The sequence below is a fragment of the Sebastes fasciatus genome, chromosome 20 (genome assembly GCF_043250625.1).
Source record: "Sebastes fasciatus isolate fSebFas1 chromosome 20, fSebFas1.pri, whole genome shotgun sequence".
In the NCBI taxonomy this organism is placed as follows: domain Eukaryota; kingdom Metazoa; phylum Chordata; class Actinopteri; order Perciformes; family Sebastidae; genus Sebastes; species Sebastes fasciatus.
This window is the reverse complement of record NC_133814.1, coordinates 18,629,509-18,645,930: the sequence shown is the minus strand read 5'-3', so window position 1 is coordinate 18,645,930 and position 16,422 is coordinate 18,629,509. Positions and strand designations below refer to the sequence as shown.

General features: G+C 39.0%; 2 protein-coding genes across 2 annotated transcripts; both read right to left on the bottom strand.

Moving 5' to 3' along the window:
* Positions 1-853: 853 nt before the first annotated feature.
* On the bottom strand, positions 854-5,087 carry hmx3b (H6 family homeobox 3b). The gene is made up of 2 exons (XM_074619549.1): positions 4,588-5,087; positions 854-2,202 (listed from the first exon to the last, which is right to left on the bottom strand). The coding sequence occupies exons 1-2, from the start codon at positions 4,883-4,885 to the stop codon at positions 1,586-1,588; spliced, it is 915 nt and encodes a 304-aa protein (XP_074475650.1). The 5' UTR covers positions 4,886-5,087; the 3' UTR covers positions 854-1,585.
* Positions 5,088-6,607: 1,520 nt separating this feature from the next.
* acadsb (acyl-CoA dehydrogenase short/branched chain) lies at positions 6,608-15,952 on the bottom strand. The gene is made up of 11 exons (XM_074619545.1): positions 15,804-15,952; positions 15,470-15,638; positions 12,208-12,308; positions 11,894-12,100; positions 11,578-11,748; positions 11,138-11,263; positions 10,965-11,057; positions 10,769-10,858; positions 10,530-10,667; positions 10,154-10,253; positions 6,608-9,128 (listed from the first exon to the last, which is right to left on the bottom strand). The coding sequence occupies exons 1-11, from the start codon at positions 15,834-15,836 to the stop codon at positions 9,052-9,054; spliced, it is 1,305 nt and encodes a 434-aa protein (XP_074475646.1). The 5' UTR covers positions 15,837-15,952; the 3' UTR covers positions 6,608-9,051.
* Between the last annotated feature and the right edge of the window lie 470 nt (positions 15,953-16,422).

Sequence of the window (16,422 nt, the reverse complement as noted above, 5' to 3'; positions counted from 1 at the left end):
GTGTTAGTGTGTAGTCAAAATAGTCTATAGGCTTAAAAACGTCCAGAATAATGGTTCCAAAAATGTTCAATGTTTAAAATGAGGCTGCCATTGTGCAACATTTTTCAAATCATCAAATTAAAAATGATAGCCATCATTAATTATCTGTTAAAATTATCCAATTTAAGTATTTTATTTTGGAGAGCACGATTATCTCTGCAGACCCTCATGTGCCTTAATGCCTCCTTAAAAAAAAAAAAAAAGATGCATCCTCACAAATGTTTGAAAACTAAAATCTTTAGGACACAACTTATTGAATGAATTTCTTTCCCATGTAAATCACAATTGTATTAAAGATAGATACATTTCTTTTTTGGAACGAAATCTTTACTGAGACCATATAATATACAGAATTTCAATAACAATATCAGAGAGAGAAAAAACATACACAAAAACAGAGGCTATTTTTGGCTCTTTGCATGGCTTTTGAATTACCTGCAAAACATTGCGTCATAAAAACAAATGCTTTTCACCTGCAGTTTCTCGGGGATTTTTTTTTAAGGATCACATGATTGTCTTCACTATTACAAAGAGAAAAGGGATTTTTTTTTCTGTAAGGCTGGTAAGCCTATAGTGTGAAGCCAACATTATTGCACAATATTGGAAAATATCAAAATATTAAATCCCACATGTTTTGCTACAAACACTGACACAAATCTCCGTAAAATACATATGGACAGTCAATCAAAACAAGTTATTTTTTTCAATTTGAATACATTAAATTATATTCACCCACATTTGAGCATGTAGCAATTTCACCAATAATAATAATAATGATAATGATAATAATAATAACAATAATAATAATAATAATAATAATAATGATAATAATAATAATAATAATAATAATAATAATAATTGCATAACAAATTTTGTTGTTTGTTTTGTTTTTTCTTCTTCCTGTTTGTTTGTTTGTTTTTGACATTTGTGATTATATTCTTTTACTCTAATGGTGATCTATCAATTTGCAACCCCATCGTATATAATTATGCTTAAATACCAGTAAGAAATTGATCACAAAAAAATAAAATAAAATAAAATAAAATAATAATAATAATAATAATAATAATAATAATAATAATAATAATAAAAGGCTAATCATATTCGATTGTCCCTCCAATAGCACTAATTGTAGGCGTAAAATGGACTTGCTCAAGAACGGATTAAAATTAGGATAAAAATGATTACATAGGCGATGATAATAATAATAATAATAATAATAATAATAATAACAATAATAATAATAATATAATAATAATAATAATAATACTAAAAGGCTAATCATTTTCGATTGTCCCTCCAAAAACACCAATTATAGGCGTAAAATGTACTTGCTCAAGAACGCTTCAGCAGGATAAAAGATGATTACGTAGGCTATAATAATAATAATAATTAAAAAAAATATATATAATAATAATAATAATAACATGACCTAACATTGTGTCCGTTGAATCTACAAAATATACAAAATGTATTTTATTGTTTTTTTTCTTAAGGGTCACTCTCATTTAAAAACATCTGTACAGCTGCCACCACAGATCCAGTGTTAAACCGGCCTCAGCAGTGGCACCGGGTGGGAGTAGTACATGTGGTGAGGGAAAGCCGCCAGCAGTGACTGATTCCCGGGTGAGTTCGCAGCTGGACCCCCGCTGGTCTCCGGACCTCCGTTTTCGTGGTAAAGTATCGGAACCCTCACAATCCTCTGCGCCGCCGCGTGGCTCAGGTTGGCCGCCTCCAGCTCCGCGGCCAGCTGCCTCTTCCACTTATTCCTGCGGTTCTGAAACCAGATCTTCACCTGCGTCTCCGTCAGGTGCAGCGACGCCGCGAGGCCCGCGCGCTCCGAGCTGCTCAGGTAGCGCTTGATGTCGAAGGTGGACTCGAGCTGGAACACCTGGCTCCTGGAGAACACCGTGCGAGTCTTCTTCTTCCTGCAGCCGGGCTTCCTCTCGGAGGAGTCATGCTCGTTGTCCGTTTTCCTCCTCCAGTGGTCGTCCTCTTGGTCCAGTTCTTTCTTTGGCTCCTCGGAGTCACTCTCATCCAGGGTGATGTTGTCATCGTCGGCGCTTTCCTCTTTGGCATCTTGGTCTGAACTCTTCTGGAGATCCGGAGAGCGTCTGTTGTCCGGTGCTGGTGATGCTTCTCTTAGGCTGGCCTTCTCAGAACCTGCAGGGGAGAGAAAATGCATTCAAATTTGATCTTCTAAGACATAAAACGTGTTAAAACCTTTTTTAATTCATAGTTTATTGGTGTAATATGCCTTTTGTTGAAAAATTGATTTAGGGACATAATTCCTTATAATTCAGGCTATATTTTAAACCCTCATATGATGGTATTAACAGTCTCTTCTGCACTTTTTTAATAGCCGTGTATCACAGTTGGATCTTCTAAGCCATAAAACGTGTTAAAACCTATTTTAATTCATAGTTTATTGGTGTAATGTGCGTTTGACCTTTTGTTGAAGAAATTGATATTTAGGGACATAATGCCTTATAATTCAGGCTATATTTTAAACCCCATATACGATAAGATAAGATAAGATAAGATAAGATGAACCTTTATTCAGGTGTCAAAGCAGCAACAGCAGCAAACAGAGTGAAACACAGGAGAGGTAAAGGTATACAAAAATTATAAAATCAATAATAGAGATATAAAAGATACAGTGAATAGGTGAACATAGTGTGTACAGTCCGTCAATAAATACATGTAATATGTGCATATGTGCAGTCTATAAAGTGGTATATAGGATGTATAGTCAAAGGCAAAACCTATTTTAATTCATAGTTTATTGGTGTAATATTCGTTTGACCTTTTATTGAAAAATTGAGTTTAGGGACACAATTCCTTATAATTCAGGCTATATTTTAAACCCCATATGATGGTATTAACAGTCTCTCCTGCACTTTTTTTAATAGTCGTGTATCACAGCTGTTACCCTGCACTATATTCAGTTTTAACAGTTTTCTTCATCTCCTTGTATTTTTATAGGCTATATTTTAAACCCCATGTGATGGTATCCCTTCATGATAGGCCCCTTTGCTATAAATAAAATCTAAATTCAGATGTATCCAGACCAAAACACTACATGTTAGTTACCTGACTGTGCAGTTGAGGTCACAGATTTCTCACCTGGTTGCAGACTGCCATGAAGATTATGGGGGTCAAAAACCACCCTATACCCTCCAGATGCTTTATGAGCAGTCTGTCATCAGACAGGCACAGAAAATTGTGTCAGACCCAACTCACATCTTACATAAGGAGTACCAACTTTTACCTTTCAGGCAGGAGATATAGAGTCCCCCATGGTGCAGATTGAATCGTTACAAACAATCATTCTTGCAGATGTCTATTAAACTGCTCAACAACTCGTAACATAAAGCTATCATAATGACGGTGCAATATGTTAAATTGGGACAGTGCAATATTTTAAATAGGGACAGTGCAATATGTTAAATTGGAACAGTGCAATATGTTAAATAGGGACAGTGCAATATGTTGCATCTGTGTAATATTGGGCTATTGTCTGTGCAATATGGGCAAGACGGTAGACGGTGCAGTGCATTACCTGGGTGCAATACCTGCCATGGTGTGTGTGATAGTCTGTGCCATTCTGTATGTGGACTGTGTATATGTTGAAACATCTGTTTCTGTGAAACTGTTTCCTTGTCTTGTGTGGAATCGTTTATTGTTTAGAACAGTATTGTTCTTCTAAGGTTTATTCAACTTCTTCAACTATTTCTTCCGTACTTTATTTGCAGTTTAACTACTCCTGCATACTTTCAGCTACAGAAACCGTTCAACTATCAAAATATTCAGCTCTTTAAGGACATTAGTGCTATGACTTTTCTTGTTTCAACTATTTATACCTTTTAAAATTTTAAGCTTTTTCCACATTTTTTTTTACATTGTAACTCAATGGCGAAAATCTTCAAATCGTCGTGAACCTACTCCACTTTGAAATGCTACTGCTTTGTATTTCAGCTCTTAGCTTCTTTAGGTAATGCAGTTCAGATTCCAACTCTGCCAGTTGTACATTGCATCTCCTAGGGTTTTCAGCAGTGCCGTGCAATGCATTTGAGCTTTAACATTTTTAGGCAAGTCATTTCACATATCTGCATTTTCAGCAATGCTTTGCAATAAATTTCAGCTTTCAGCATTCCCACGCATTTTCAGCAGGAAATGCATTTTCTGGTTGTTGTTGATGCTGTTTTAATTTAGTGTTTGTAACTGCAGTTGGAGGGAGTCCAGGAAAAAATTCCCCACGGGACAAAAAAAGTATATCTTATATCTTATCTTAATAATATTTGTTAAAAGGTAGATAGTACATGTTTAAAGGTAGATAGTGCATGTTAAAAGGTAGATAATGCATGTTTAAAGGTAGATAGTGCATGTTTAAAGGCAGATAGTGCATGTTTAAAGGTAGATAGTGCATGTTTAAAAGCAGATAGTATTGATGGTATCCCTTCATGATAGGCCCTTTTGCTATAAATAAAATCTAAATTCAGATGCATCCAGACCAAAACACTAACATGTTAGTTAATAATATTTTACCTGCAGTCCTCAGATGAGTCCCTAGTGTGTATGGGTACCACCAGGCTGTAGTCGCTCTCTCCAAATACTGCGCAGATAGTCCGATTCTCTGTGCGGGCTGCAGCTCAAACCTTGGGAAAGAAGACAAGTCCCCGAGTCGAGAGAAGAAGCTGCCTTCAAACACTCCTTTGGACGAGCCCAGGAAGCTCTTGGGGTGCTTTATTGTTGTGGGTTTGTCTTCAATGTTCAGCAGGTTCTTGATGGAGAAAGGCGAGTCTTTTGCAGGTTGGCGAGTCTCTTGCGCATCAGAGTCTGCCATCACCGGTTTACTTTTCCGAAGTGGATCACCATCAAAACATCAAATCTAAGGAGAAAAAAAACCCACCTGGAAAAGATGATCTTGAGAGAGAGAGAGAGAGAGAGCTCAGAGATCACTGCGTCAAACTTGCGCCAGGATTGTAATGATGGAATATAAAAAATGCCACCCGAGTTAAAACGCGCTCTTCGGTCTCTGCTATTGGTGCAGGTACAATAGCAAATGGGATTGGAGATGGAACCGTGACGAGAATAGACTCCAAAAGGAACACAAGCGTTTTGGCTCCAGTCTCCAACAGTACGCACCCACTTATCATCCAATTAGATTAAAGAGGAGAATGGCTCGTGGGGTTTTTTAGGGGGGGTGTGCACGAGCTGCAATCACCTGTCAGTAAATTGAATAAACGGTCCGGGGATTATTACACCTCAACGTGGCTTTGGCACAACTATTACGCACATTTTACGCACTAATGTAAGACACTGAAAACATATAAAACAATAATAAACAATTTTTTTTAAAAACAATATATTTATTGAGTTTTTTCCCCTTTCCCTCCCCCCCCGCCCCCCCACAAACGATAGCACACAATCAATACAGACAGCAATACACATTGACCCCCGTAAGATAATGCATGAATAAAATTAGCATATACGATAACAAAATAACAGTAGTCACAGTTGTAATAAATACAAGTGAAGAAAGAAAAAAATACAAATAAAAGGGAGAAAGTAAAGAAATAAGAAATATTAGAAAAGGAAGAACATTATATATTCATATACACACACACATACACACATATATATATATATATATATATATATATATATAAATAAGTAAAAACAAATAAAGAGAATGGAATTACAGAAGTAATAGTAGTACAAGAGATAGACAAGCTATATACATGTAGTATATTCTCTTAAAGGGTCTGACCATGGACAACACCATTAAGAGAAGTACCAGTATGTAAAAAGGTTACAAAGTCACCCCAACATTTATCAAAGAGCCATGGTTTCTTTTTGAGATTAAACATAATCTTTTCTGAAGGTAAATATGATGAGAGCTCTTAAAGCCAAAAAGATACACTAGGGGGCTCCTCATCTTTCCAGCGAATGGCTATACATTTACTAGCCGATACAGATTATTATAGAAGATGATTGAACATGTATTTATTTTGCCTTTGCACGTGTGTGTTGAACTCTGTGACCAGCTGAGCATCAACCTCATCATCCATCTGTTATTTCCTCTGTTCCACCTGCAGGAAAGCAATATGTATACCTGCATTTCTCCTGCACCAGAGCTCATTGACTTCACTGTAATGTTATTAGTCAGGAAGTGCTACAGGCAGACATCACATTGAATGCTTGGTTACCACTGTGATAAAGGCTTTTCAAATCAGCTGTGTACAAAAAGGGCTGTAAACCCACAGGGGCAACAGCAGGTGATGTAACACATGAGGATGACACGAGTCTTGTTTCTGTCACTTATTAAAACAATGATGCTGCTTGGCCGCAGCTAATTATATTTGTATGTGCAATGAGACATTCATATGATCAAGTGAGGTCAGATTAGATGAGAATTATAAGATAAAGACATAAAAATGAGCAGGAGGGAGATTGCGTTTACATTTGTAAGCCACCAAACTGCTTTTCTCTTAAGATTGAGGGAACTATGGTATGTGTGAGAGGGAGAGGTATGATAAATTCAGAATTTTTTTAATCAAACTGGTCTCTGGAGTGTGCTTTTAATTCATATGTTGCTTAGAAAATCCTAAAGGAAACACACACAAAAACAGCCTTTGAATATAGATGTTTTTGTTTATCTATGAGGTAACATTCAGCTCAGGCTTATCAGCATATATGGCCAAAAATGAATAAAATAAGAACAAAAAACACACCATTTAAGATTCATCATTTACACCAGACTTGGAAGCAGATGCAGAGGAACTAATCAAACCAATTGGATTTGCTCAACCTCCTAAACACGCAGCCTGTCCTTTTAGCTCGCGGAGCGCTCTCCAGCTCTAAAGGACAACACTGTGTTTTGTGAAAAGCTACTTGAATCCCTGCATAATTAGAGGTCTCATAGCCGTGTTAAAGACGGGGGCGGAGAAGGAGGCCAGTTGAGCTGCGTTTGCCAATGCAAAGTGAGAAGCAGATAGCTGTGTTTTCATCAGATTATGCTCATTAAACAGGGGGATTTATACAATAGATGGAACAAGTCAGAGTGGATCAGAGGGGGGAAACAAAGTACACTCAATCAGTGATGCAAAACACAGGCAGTTTTGTCACGATAGTGATTTTGAATGTCTGGGCAAAATATCTTGTAAGTAACATTTTGTTCTCCGTCTGTCTTTAGTTTGAACCCGTCATGTTTATATCTAATTACATCCCACATAAGAGACTCATGTCACATTATTGGTTCTGTCTCGCCTGAGTGATGCTTTATATTTTGTCTTAAAATATCAAAAAACTGTTGTTTGATCTGGTGTCAACAGGTGATGTTAAATACTTATCATATATTAATCAGTAAATAAAATCTTATGATCACAATACTAAACAGAATTAGGTTAGACAACACTTAGTTTTTTTGTAAGGGGAATGACTTTAAAAAAAAAAGGAAGATGGGACAACTTTGACAACAGAAAGTATCTTTACATATGTCTGTTTTTCTTTTATAGACTAGTTTACTTTCTCTCTGCTCTCTTCTCTGTGTATAGTGTTAAGATACATTGTTTTTGGGGCACCAAAGAGAAAGAGAGGTTTGTTATTTCCCTGTTAAAATACACTTTAATCAACACAATGTAAAATGGTACACGGTTAGAGAGTATGACAGCACTGTTATCCATTAACTTCATGGGAATCTGAACGTCTCTATGTTTGGCATCACTAGTGTCAATGTATACCATCGCAGCAGGTATGAATCTGACGGTTTCATCCCTGTTAATGACTATTATTAAGTATTGTCAGTTATTAATGGGTTTTTGTTAAACAGCTGCTAGGGCTGGGCAATATTTGAAAAATATTTACACAATGAGATTTTGATAAATAATCATCAGTAATATGGACATAATGACTAAAGGGAAATAATACAACAGCTAGAACAGTCTGGTAAATTCACAAAAATACATCACTTAACTGTAATGTAGCCTTTAAAACCAGGAACATTTATGCCATATTACCATATTATTATCTTGTCTCATATCACGATATCGATATAATATCGATATGTTGCCCAGCCCTAACAGATACCTCGCAAGATTCATTTTTTACAAGGGGTCATCCTGGCTATTACGGGTCTGTATACTTGGACACAGCTCGTCTGTGTTGTGTAAAACAATAGACCTCATTTTACACATTTACGCCGTGGAAATGTGATCAATCTCACCTGAAAAATGACCAGTGAGTCGATTACGCACGACAGGCTCTTTCCATCTGAAGCAGCAGCATAATTAAACGGATATAAAATATCATTAGAGGTGACGGGCTGTTAAATGACTGTTCTCTCACAGTGAGAAGCTGCTGCTGCTGCTGCCACACACTGTGGAGAACGCTGCCATCTAGTGACACGACGTGGTGTTAATCTGCCTCAAGGAGAGATTGTTGATACAGCATACTTCACATTTATTGTATTAAGTTATTGCTTTATACAGAATATCTTTATATGATGTGAAATCACTTCAATTTCCCCACACAAGGAACTGCACAGTATTTAAATGAGTGTCACCTATTTGAAAGTATCCTGCGAAGAAGAAGATAGCCGACCCACTGAAGGCACTGAAACATTCAAAGAAAAAAAAATCCTGATCATGTATGGAACAGTTATGTTATTCCGACATGATTCATCACCAGATCTCAATAAGCGCGATAATAAGTATGGACAAGAGGGAAGTGCTACAGCTCTACAGACACTGTCTTATTCGCAGACTTTCGGAAAGGTCTGATAGGATAAAAAAATCATTGTACGAGAGCAACTTTAACCCTAAAGCTGGAGAATCGTAACATCAGTAGTGAGAACTACTTAACAAGAGTGGTGATATTGAGAAGAAACATCTAGAACCGCAACAAAACTCTAAAAAACATGAAAGCAGATCTATAGCAAAGCATCCCCCAAAGTCACAAGAGGAGAAGAACATGGAGTGTAACACATCAATCCTTCAGGCTCCGGTCAGATCAGTGATCATACTCCTTATCAATGAACTTGGCCATAGTGGATAGCTGGATATTTGTTGTGCCCTCATAAATGGTACCTGCACACGGAGACAAAACAAAGCATAACAAGGTCAATTTTGTCGAATTCCCCCACAACAGCACATGAACCTGCAGCGTTCGCTATCAGGAGACAAGGGGGCTCATTATGCAGCCGGTGCTCCAGCTGGAGGACTTGGGGGAGCCAAAATGGCGGTGATGACAGGAAAAGTGACATTTTGCCCTGGCAGCTTCCTTGGCTGTGTGTTGGTATAATGGCACTCTAACGGGGGAATTCCTGCGGAGTCCGATTACAGCCGCTGCTGCTATCAGCCCCTTCTCTCCTCCCAGCTCTGGTCCAATCACACACAGCTACACCTGACCTTCCTGCTGCTCATGAGTGTGTCCTTTTCCACACTGTTGCTTTAGCCACAGTTATTTAAACCGGCTCTAATGTCTGCAGCAATCTAACAAACAGAGTGCAAACCACAGTTATAATAGTCTTGAACTTTCAATTACTTTTTATTTTATCTTAGTTTTGACTATTCAATTTCTTTTGAGTTAGTTTTCAGAGTCTGTTTTGCTAGTTTTAGTTTAGTTTTGTTTTTGTTAGGGCCAAGAATAATGTCTCAGAAGTATGTAGCTATAGATCCGTGTAGGAAGGACCAAAACGTTTAATCTTCGCGCTTCTTTTTTTAAGCAATTGCGGCACAGCGGCATCTCCTGGAAGTCCGTTCAATTTCCGTGGTTCAATGTCACAAAAGTTGATGGAAATTCATGCTCTCTACTTTTTCTGGTTTTGATATATTATAGCTAAAAAACTAAAACTGAAATTAATTTATATTAATTTCTTTAATTTAATTTATTTATTTGATTTAATTTAATTTAATTTATTTTTTTACCCAGGCAATATCGTTTCGGTTTAGTTTTTCTTAAAGGATATTGTTTTTTATCTAGTTTCTTTTTACTCAAATATTTTTCACTTCTTATTTTTGATTTAGTTTCAGTTTTAGTTTACGGTAATAACCCTGGTGGAAACAAGTCAATATTTATTTCTAGTGGTGCATATTTGTCGAGTAATGCTCACCGATTTTACAGTCTCTGTAGAATTTCTCTATGGGGTAGTCTTTGGTGAAGCCAACCCCTCCCATCCATTCGATGCATTTAGATGTGGTTAGGGCTGCAACCTGAGGAAAATAGAACAAAACAGATATTATAATGACTTTAATCCAACCAGGAAAATGTTTCACAGAGACTGAAAATATCTTTCTTTTTACAGGAGTTTCCTGGCTAAGACAGCAGCACATAGAATAGAGAGTAATCAAGGTTCAACGACACAGATGGGATCAGAGAAAACAGCCAAATATGAGGAAAAATATCCTTAAAAATAATTAAAAAAAAGATAACTCTGATGACAATATATCCTATAAATACATATAAAGTCAGTGAATGAGGAAGCTCACCTCTGCAGTGAAGTATTTCGCCATGCAGGCCTCCTTGATGAAAGGTCTTCCAGCTTCCTTCAGACGAGCAGCGTTGTACGTCAGCAGTCGGCCGGCTTCAATCTGAGTTGCTACGTGGGCTATTTGGTGCTGCATGCCCTGGAACACAAACAGCACCATAACAACATAAGAACACACTGACCACCAGAATAACGTGAATAATCACAAACATGACCTGTGAGTCTATTGTGGGTCGTTACCTGGAAGTCAAAGATGCGTTTTCCAAACTGCACTCTCTGTCTGGTGTAAGGAATAGTACTGTCGAAGCAGCCCTGCGCCAGGCCGATCATCTGAAACACACAGTTAGCACATGCAACGTTTCCATTTCACACTTTATAATCTTGAATAAAGCACATTTTGCTTGTTTTAAGTATAATTCAAATAAAGATGCTTTACCTGAGCGGCAATTCCAATCCTGCCCTCGTTCAACATCCCGATAGCGTACTTGTACCCCTGACCGATTGCTCCCAAAATGTTTGTCTCTGGTACCTACAATGAAAAGCACAAAGTTAGTCGAAATCACAGCATGCATTTGTTTCATGCTGATCCGGTGCAGTATGAGGTGTCACCTTGACATTGTCGAAGTTGAGCGGGCAGGTGGAGGACGCACGCAGGCCGAGCTTGTTCTCCTTCTTGCAAATCTCCAGCCCCTCCGTGTCTCGGTCCACGATGAAGCAGGTGATGCCTCTGTACCCCTGTCAATCCAAAAGGGAGTTTGTCTATACATTTCGTACATTGTAGAGGCAAACTTTTGTAGAGACTGAGTTAGAGAGGTCTTCAATTAACTTGACTAAGAACTTCTGACGTTTTAGGATTTACATATTTGTGGTATTTAACAAGTTGAATTGCATTTAAGGAAACAGGAAAAATCAGATGTCTTTGTGATGTAAGATGATCAGATTAGATATTTTTACATTAAGATTATGCCAGAGAAATATTATAAATTGTTGACCATTTATCTTTAGCTGACAAGAGTGAAACAAGAATGGAAAGATGAGCAGTTACTCACAGCAGAGTGGTCAACATTGGCCATCACCAGGAAAACACCCGCATGCTCTGCATTGCTGATCCACAACTTGGATCCATTGATGATGTAATAGTCTTTGTGTTTGTCTGCACGCGTCTTCAGAGCAAAGGCGTCGCTCCCCGAATCTGCTTCGGAGAGGCAGAAGCTTCCGATCTGTGTGACATGACACAGGTGCATAAACATTACAGCAAATACAGGGCAGAGTATACACAGCCAGTCAAGAGATCAACAGTATTATGTGGTGACAATGTAGTGTTTTTATGCCATAAACTGAAAGACGACGTGTGAAATTGCTCACCATGTCGGTTGACAGTCGGCTGAGGTACTGCTCTTTCTGAGCTGCCGTACCCAGTTTGGCAAACAGCGTGTTGATCAGTGTGTTCTGGATGTCGCAGAGCACAGCCACAGAGGGGTCCACCTTCGCCAGCTCCTCGATGACCAGGATGGAGGAGAAGAATGAGGAGCCAGTGCCGTTGTACTCAGGGTCAATCTCAATGCCCATGAGCTGTAAAAAAAAAAAAAAAAAAAAGAACAAAAAAGTAAATATCGGAGTCACTGGAGAGAACAAAAGACATACATGATGATTTGTTAATTTAAATGAATTATACATACACCCTGTTCAAAGAGAGATTTGATGACTTCCTCGTCCATGAAAGAATGTTCATCCATCTTTGACACAAACGGAGCAATGCGCTCTTGTGCATATTTTTTAACTGTCAAAGAACAAGACACATGTTTTAATTAAAGCTTGTTTTGTTGTTAAAGATTGTTTTTTGTAAAGCTCTGACTCACCGCTGTGAGTTGTATTCTCGGGTGGGATGGCCTGCACTGGCAACCCGTAGGCTCTCCCATTGGTACATCTTTATATATATATATAAGGTGATTCTGGGTCTGCTCCCACAATACTTACGTGTTTTTATTACGCAAAAAAATTGTGGACAGTATTCACTGCGTTCACAGGACCTCTTTGTGCTCTCTGTCCCAAAAGCTTGGACAAAAATTGCCGAAAGGGCTTTTGCATATTCTGCACCCTCAGCCGGGAAATTGCTCCAAAATGACCAAACAAATTTAAATATTTTTAAATCTAAAATGAAGGTTTTAGAAGCAGACTCTATGGCATGCCGATGTTTTTAGCCCCCTTGTTGTACAGCTGACTCCCAGAAAAGTTCCTTTTTTGTCCCCCCCATCTGTCTTTAGATAGTTCTCTTTTAATGCAAATTTTAGTGCTTTTAGTGTTTGTGAATTGTATTTTATCTCTATTTGTGTCTGCAACTTTGTGTTCTTTGCTGTTGACTGTTTTGGCCAGGTCTCCCTTGGAAAAGAGGTTCTTAATCTCAGTGGGACTAGCCTGGTTAAATAAAGGTTAAATAAATTTAAAAAAAGATATGTTTTAAAATCAGTATCTTTAAAAGTATAAAAGGAGGGTATTCTTTTAAAGGTCACATATTATGCTCATTTCCAGGTTCATAGATGTATTTTAATGTTGCACTAGAACATTTTTACATGCTGCAATGTTCAAAAAAACCTTTATTCTTCTCATACTGCAGCCTGAGTCTGCCTGCCTCAGAGCCTAATTCAGCCTCTGTCTGAAAACCCCTGATTCACAGCCTGTCTCCTCCCACTCTGCTCTGATTGGTCAGCGTTTTCTGTCAATCAAACGTCCTCAACAACAGCGTCACTATCTCCCCCTCCCTCCCGGAGAAGCTCTGGAGAGAGAGGAGCTAGAATAAAGTTTATAAACCACTTTAAAGTTTATAAACCAGAAACTTCACCCAGCGCACGTTACCGGAGGAATCTGATCAGAAATCGGCGACACATGATGAACATCTGTGGTCCAGATTCCAGGTTTTCCTGACGGTTTCTCTCAGGTAAATAATGCTGTTTATAGCTCTGTTGGTTAGCTCAGTGTTTACCTCATGCATCAACTCTGTAAACCGTAAACATACACTCTGTTTTACGTCTGTCTTTACAGATCCATCTGTGAGAAATGACCGACAGAATCATCCCAGAGGAGAGCAGACAGCTGAGAGCAGATAGCTGAGAGCAGATAGCTGAGAGCAGACAGCTGAGAGCAGACAGCTGTGAGCAGACAGCTGTGAGCAGACAGCTGAGAGCAGATAGCTGAGAGCAGATAGCTGAGAGCAGACAGCTGTGAGCAGACAGCTGAGAGCAGACAGCTGTGAGCAGACAGCTGAGAGCAGATAGCTGAGAGCAGATAGCTGAGAGCAGACAGCTGAGAGCAGATAGCTGTGAGCAGATAGCTGAGAGCAGATAGCTGAGAGCAGACAGCTGAGAGCAGATAGCTGAGAGCAGATAGCTGAGAGCAGATGGGAGATACAGAGCTAACCCGTTAGCATGTAGCTACATGCTAACGGGTTAGCTACATACTACCGCTATGACACGGTGTGTAAACACAGCGACCATCAGGGTGGAAAATAGAAGATGTGAAACAGTAGTCAGTTCATTATTTCTGGTAAAAGACACCTGATAAATGTATGGAAGTAATCAGAGTAATGGTATATTAATTGCTGTAGTAGCTGTCTCTGTGTTACCATGACTACAGACCACCGGAGCTTAGCTTACCATAGTTTACCAGAGCTGAAGACTTTCTCCTGTACCATGTTAACATAACTAACTAACAGGTGAGATGATTACAAATGCTGTGAATAATTAATATTGTCATCTGTCTACTCAAATAAAGTTTGACTGTGAAACAGAAATGTGTTGTGTTGCTTACAAGTCACTATTTACTACCTGTACTCTTCTACATGCATGACATCAAATATATATAATATATAAATATCATCTGTTTAAACAGTGTAATTACATAAAGCCTTTGTGAAAGAACATGTTATATTTAGATGATGGGAGTACATGAAGCCTGTTCTGCTGGTTCTTGCAGACTAACTGTAGGAGCTACTTTGCTCAAGTTCGGTTGAGGAGGAGAGACAGTGACGCGCTGTGGGGCGGGGTCAGCTACTGAAGGTTCTGCTCTGGTTCGACCAGGAAACCCTCACGTGGCTTGCATTTCTCTAACGACGTCAGAAGAGAAGGAAAAGCTGCGCAGCGTTTTTCGACACCCATTTCCGGACAAACGGAGGAGGAGAAAAAGAGAGAGGATGGTCTTTTATGATACTATGGTGACTTGTAGACACACTGGGGACAGATATTGATGTTTAAAAGACATGGAAAAGTGCATTTTGCATAATAGGTGACCTTTAAGCCACATCATTTTATGGATGTAATATTTTGCTAAGATATTAATCAAATTAATTATGTAAATTTAAAAAAAACATTTGTAAAAGCCCCGTTTTGCACAAGTGACACGTGAACTTTGAAGTTCCTTTTTGTCCCCCCCATCTGTCTTTAGATAGTTCTCTTTTAATGCAAATTTTAGTACTTTTAGTGTTTGTGAATTGTATTTTATCTCTATTTGTGTCTGCAACTTTGTGTTCTTGAGGCTGGCTGTTTTGGCCAGGTCTCCCTTGGAAAAGAGGTTTTTAATCTCAATGGGATTAACCTGGTTAAATAAATACATTTAAAAAAATGAACTAGAAAATGCATTTCCTGCTGAAAATGCGTGGGAATGCAGACAGCTGAAATTTATTGCAAAGCATTGCTAAAAATGCAGAAATGTGAAATGACTTGCCTAAAAACTTTAAAGCTCAAATGCATTGCACGGCACTGCTGAACACCCCAGAAGATGAAATGTACAACTGGCAGAGTTGAAATCTGAACTGCATTACCTAAAGAAGCTAAGAGCTGAAATACAAAGCAGTAGCATTTCAAAGTAGAGTAGGTTTATTGAATCAGCAATAATCTCTGTCTCTAGCTGTCAGCAGCTGTTACCACCATATGTTGCTTCCCAACTCACCTGCTTCCTTCATCATGCTCTCCTCCTCTGAAAAGGTTTGAAGTGGAGGAAAGGAGACCATCCCTCCAGCTGCTGCCTGGTCTGAGGCCACATCTGGAGAAGCATTGGTGGACCTGCTCCTCCATCCAGCCTGGCATGCACCCCATGGTCCAGAGATCTGTCTGCACGACTACAAACAGGGCAGACAACAGTGGACATGTCTATCTGCGTATTTGGGTAAATACATGAGATATAAGAGTAGATACACGCTCAAGCCGGCTATAATCAACTACTGTCGAGTTTTTGTGATTTACAAGTACAACAAGTTTGTTTGTGAAGTGATATTCAGTCTCACCTTTGAGAGAATCCTGCTCAGTTGTGCAGCCATGATCGGTTACGAAATGTTTACATACGCGCGTGCTTTCGTGCCAGCCTACGTCACCGACGTCTGCGCTCTGCGTCAACCAAAGGCGTGATGCTGCCTTCAAGTGCCACTTGTAAGACTCGTTTTTTATGGGGGTGTAAACGATGCTCTATCATCCTGGAAACCGAGTGAAAAAAAAGTGTCTTCCAATTTTTTTTGTGTGTGATTTCCTTCCTGTGATGGAATAATTGATACACAAGTTATCTTTGGAAGGAAGAGGTCCGGAGTTGATGATGTCTTACAAAAGAAGGTTTATTAAAGCTTGATCAAGGAGAATTGACAGGTCTCCACAATAGATGCTCTCTGCGTGAAGGCCTCACAACTCTGCCCTTCCTCCCTGGTGCTCAGTGTCTTACCCCTTATCATGTTATGACTTACTTAGTTCCTCTGGCATCTCTGACCCTGGTTGCCCTAGCGACTGGCTCTACGGTCTCCACTACAGACCCAGCTGTACAGATAACGGTGGCTCCTCTAGACAGGACTCCAACCCAATAATGTCAACAGAGGGACACTCTGACAAACACTCTGACCTTTCTACCAATAAGAGAGG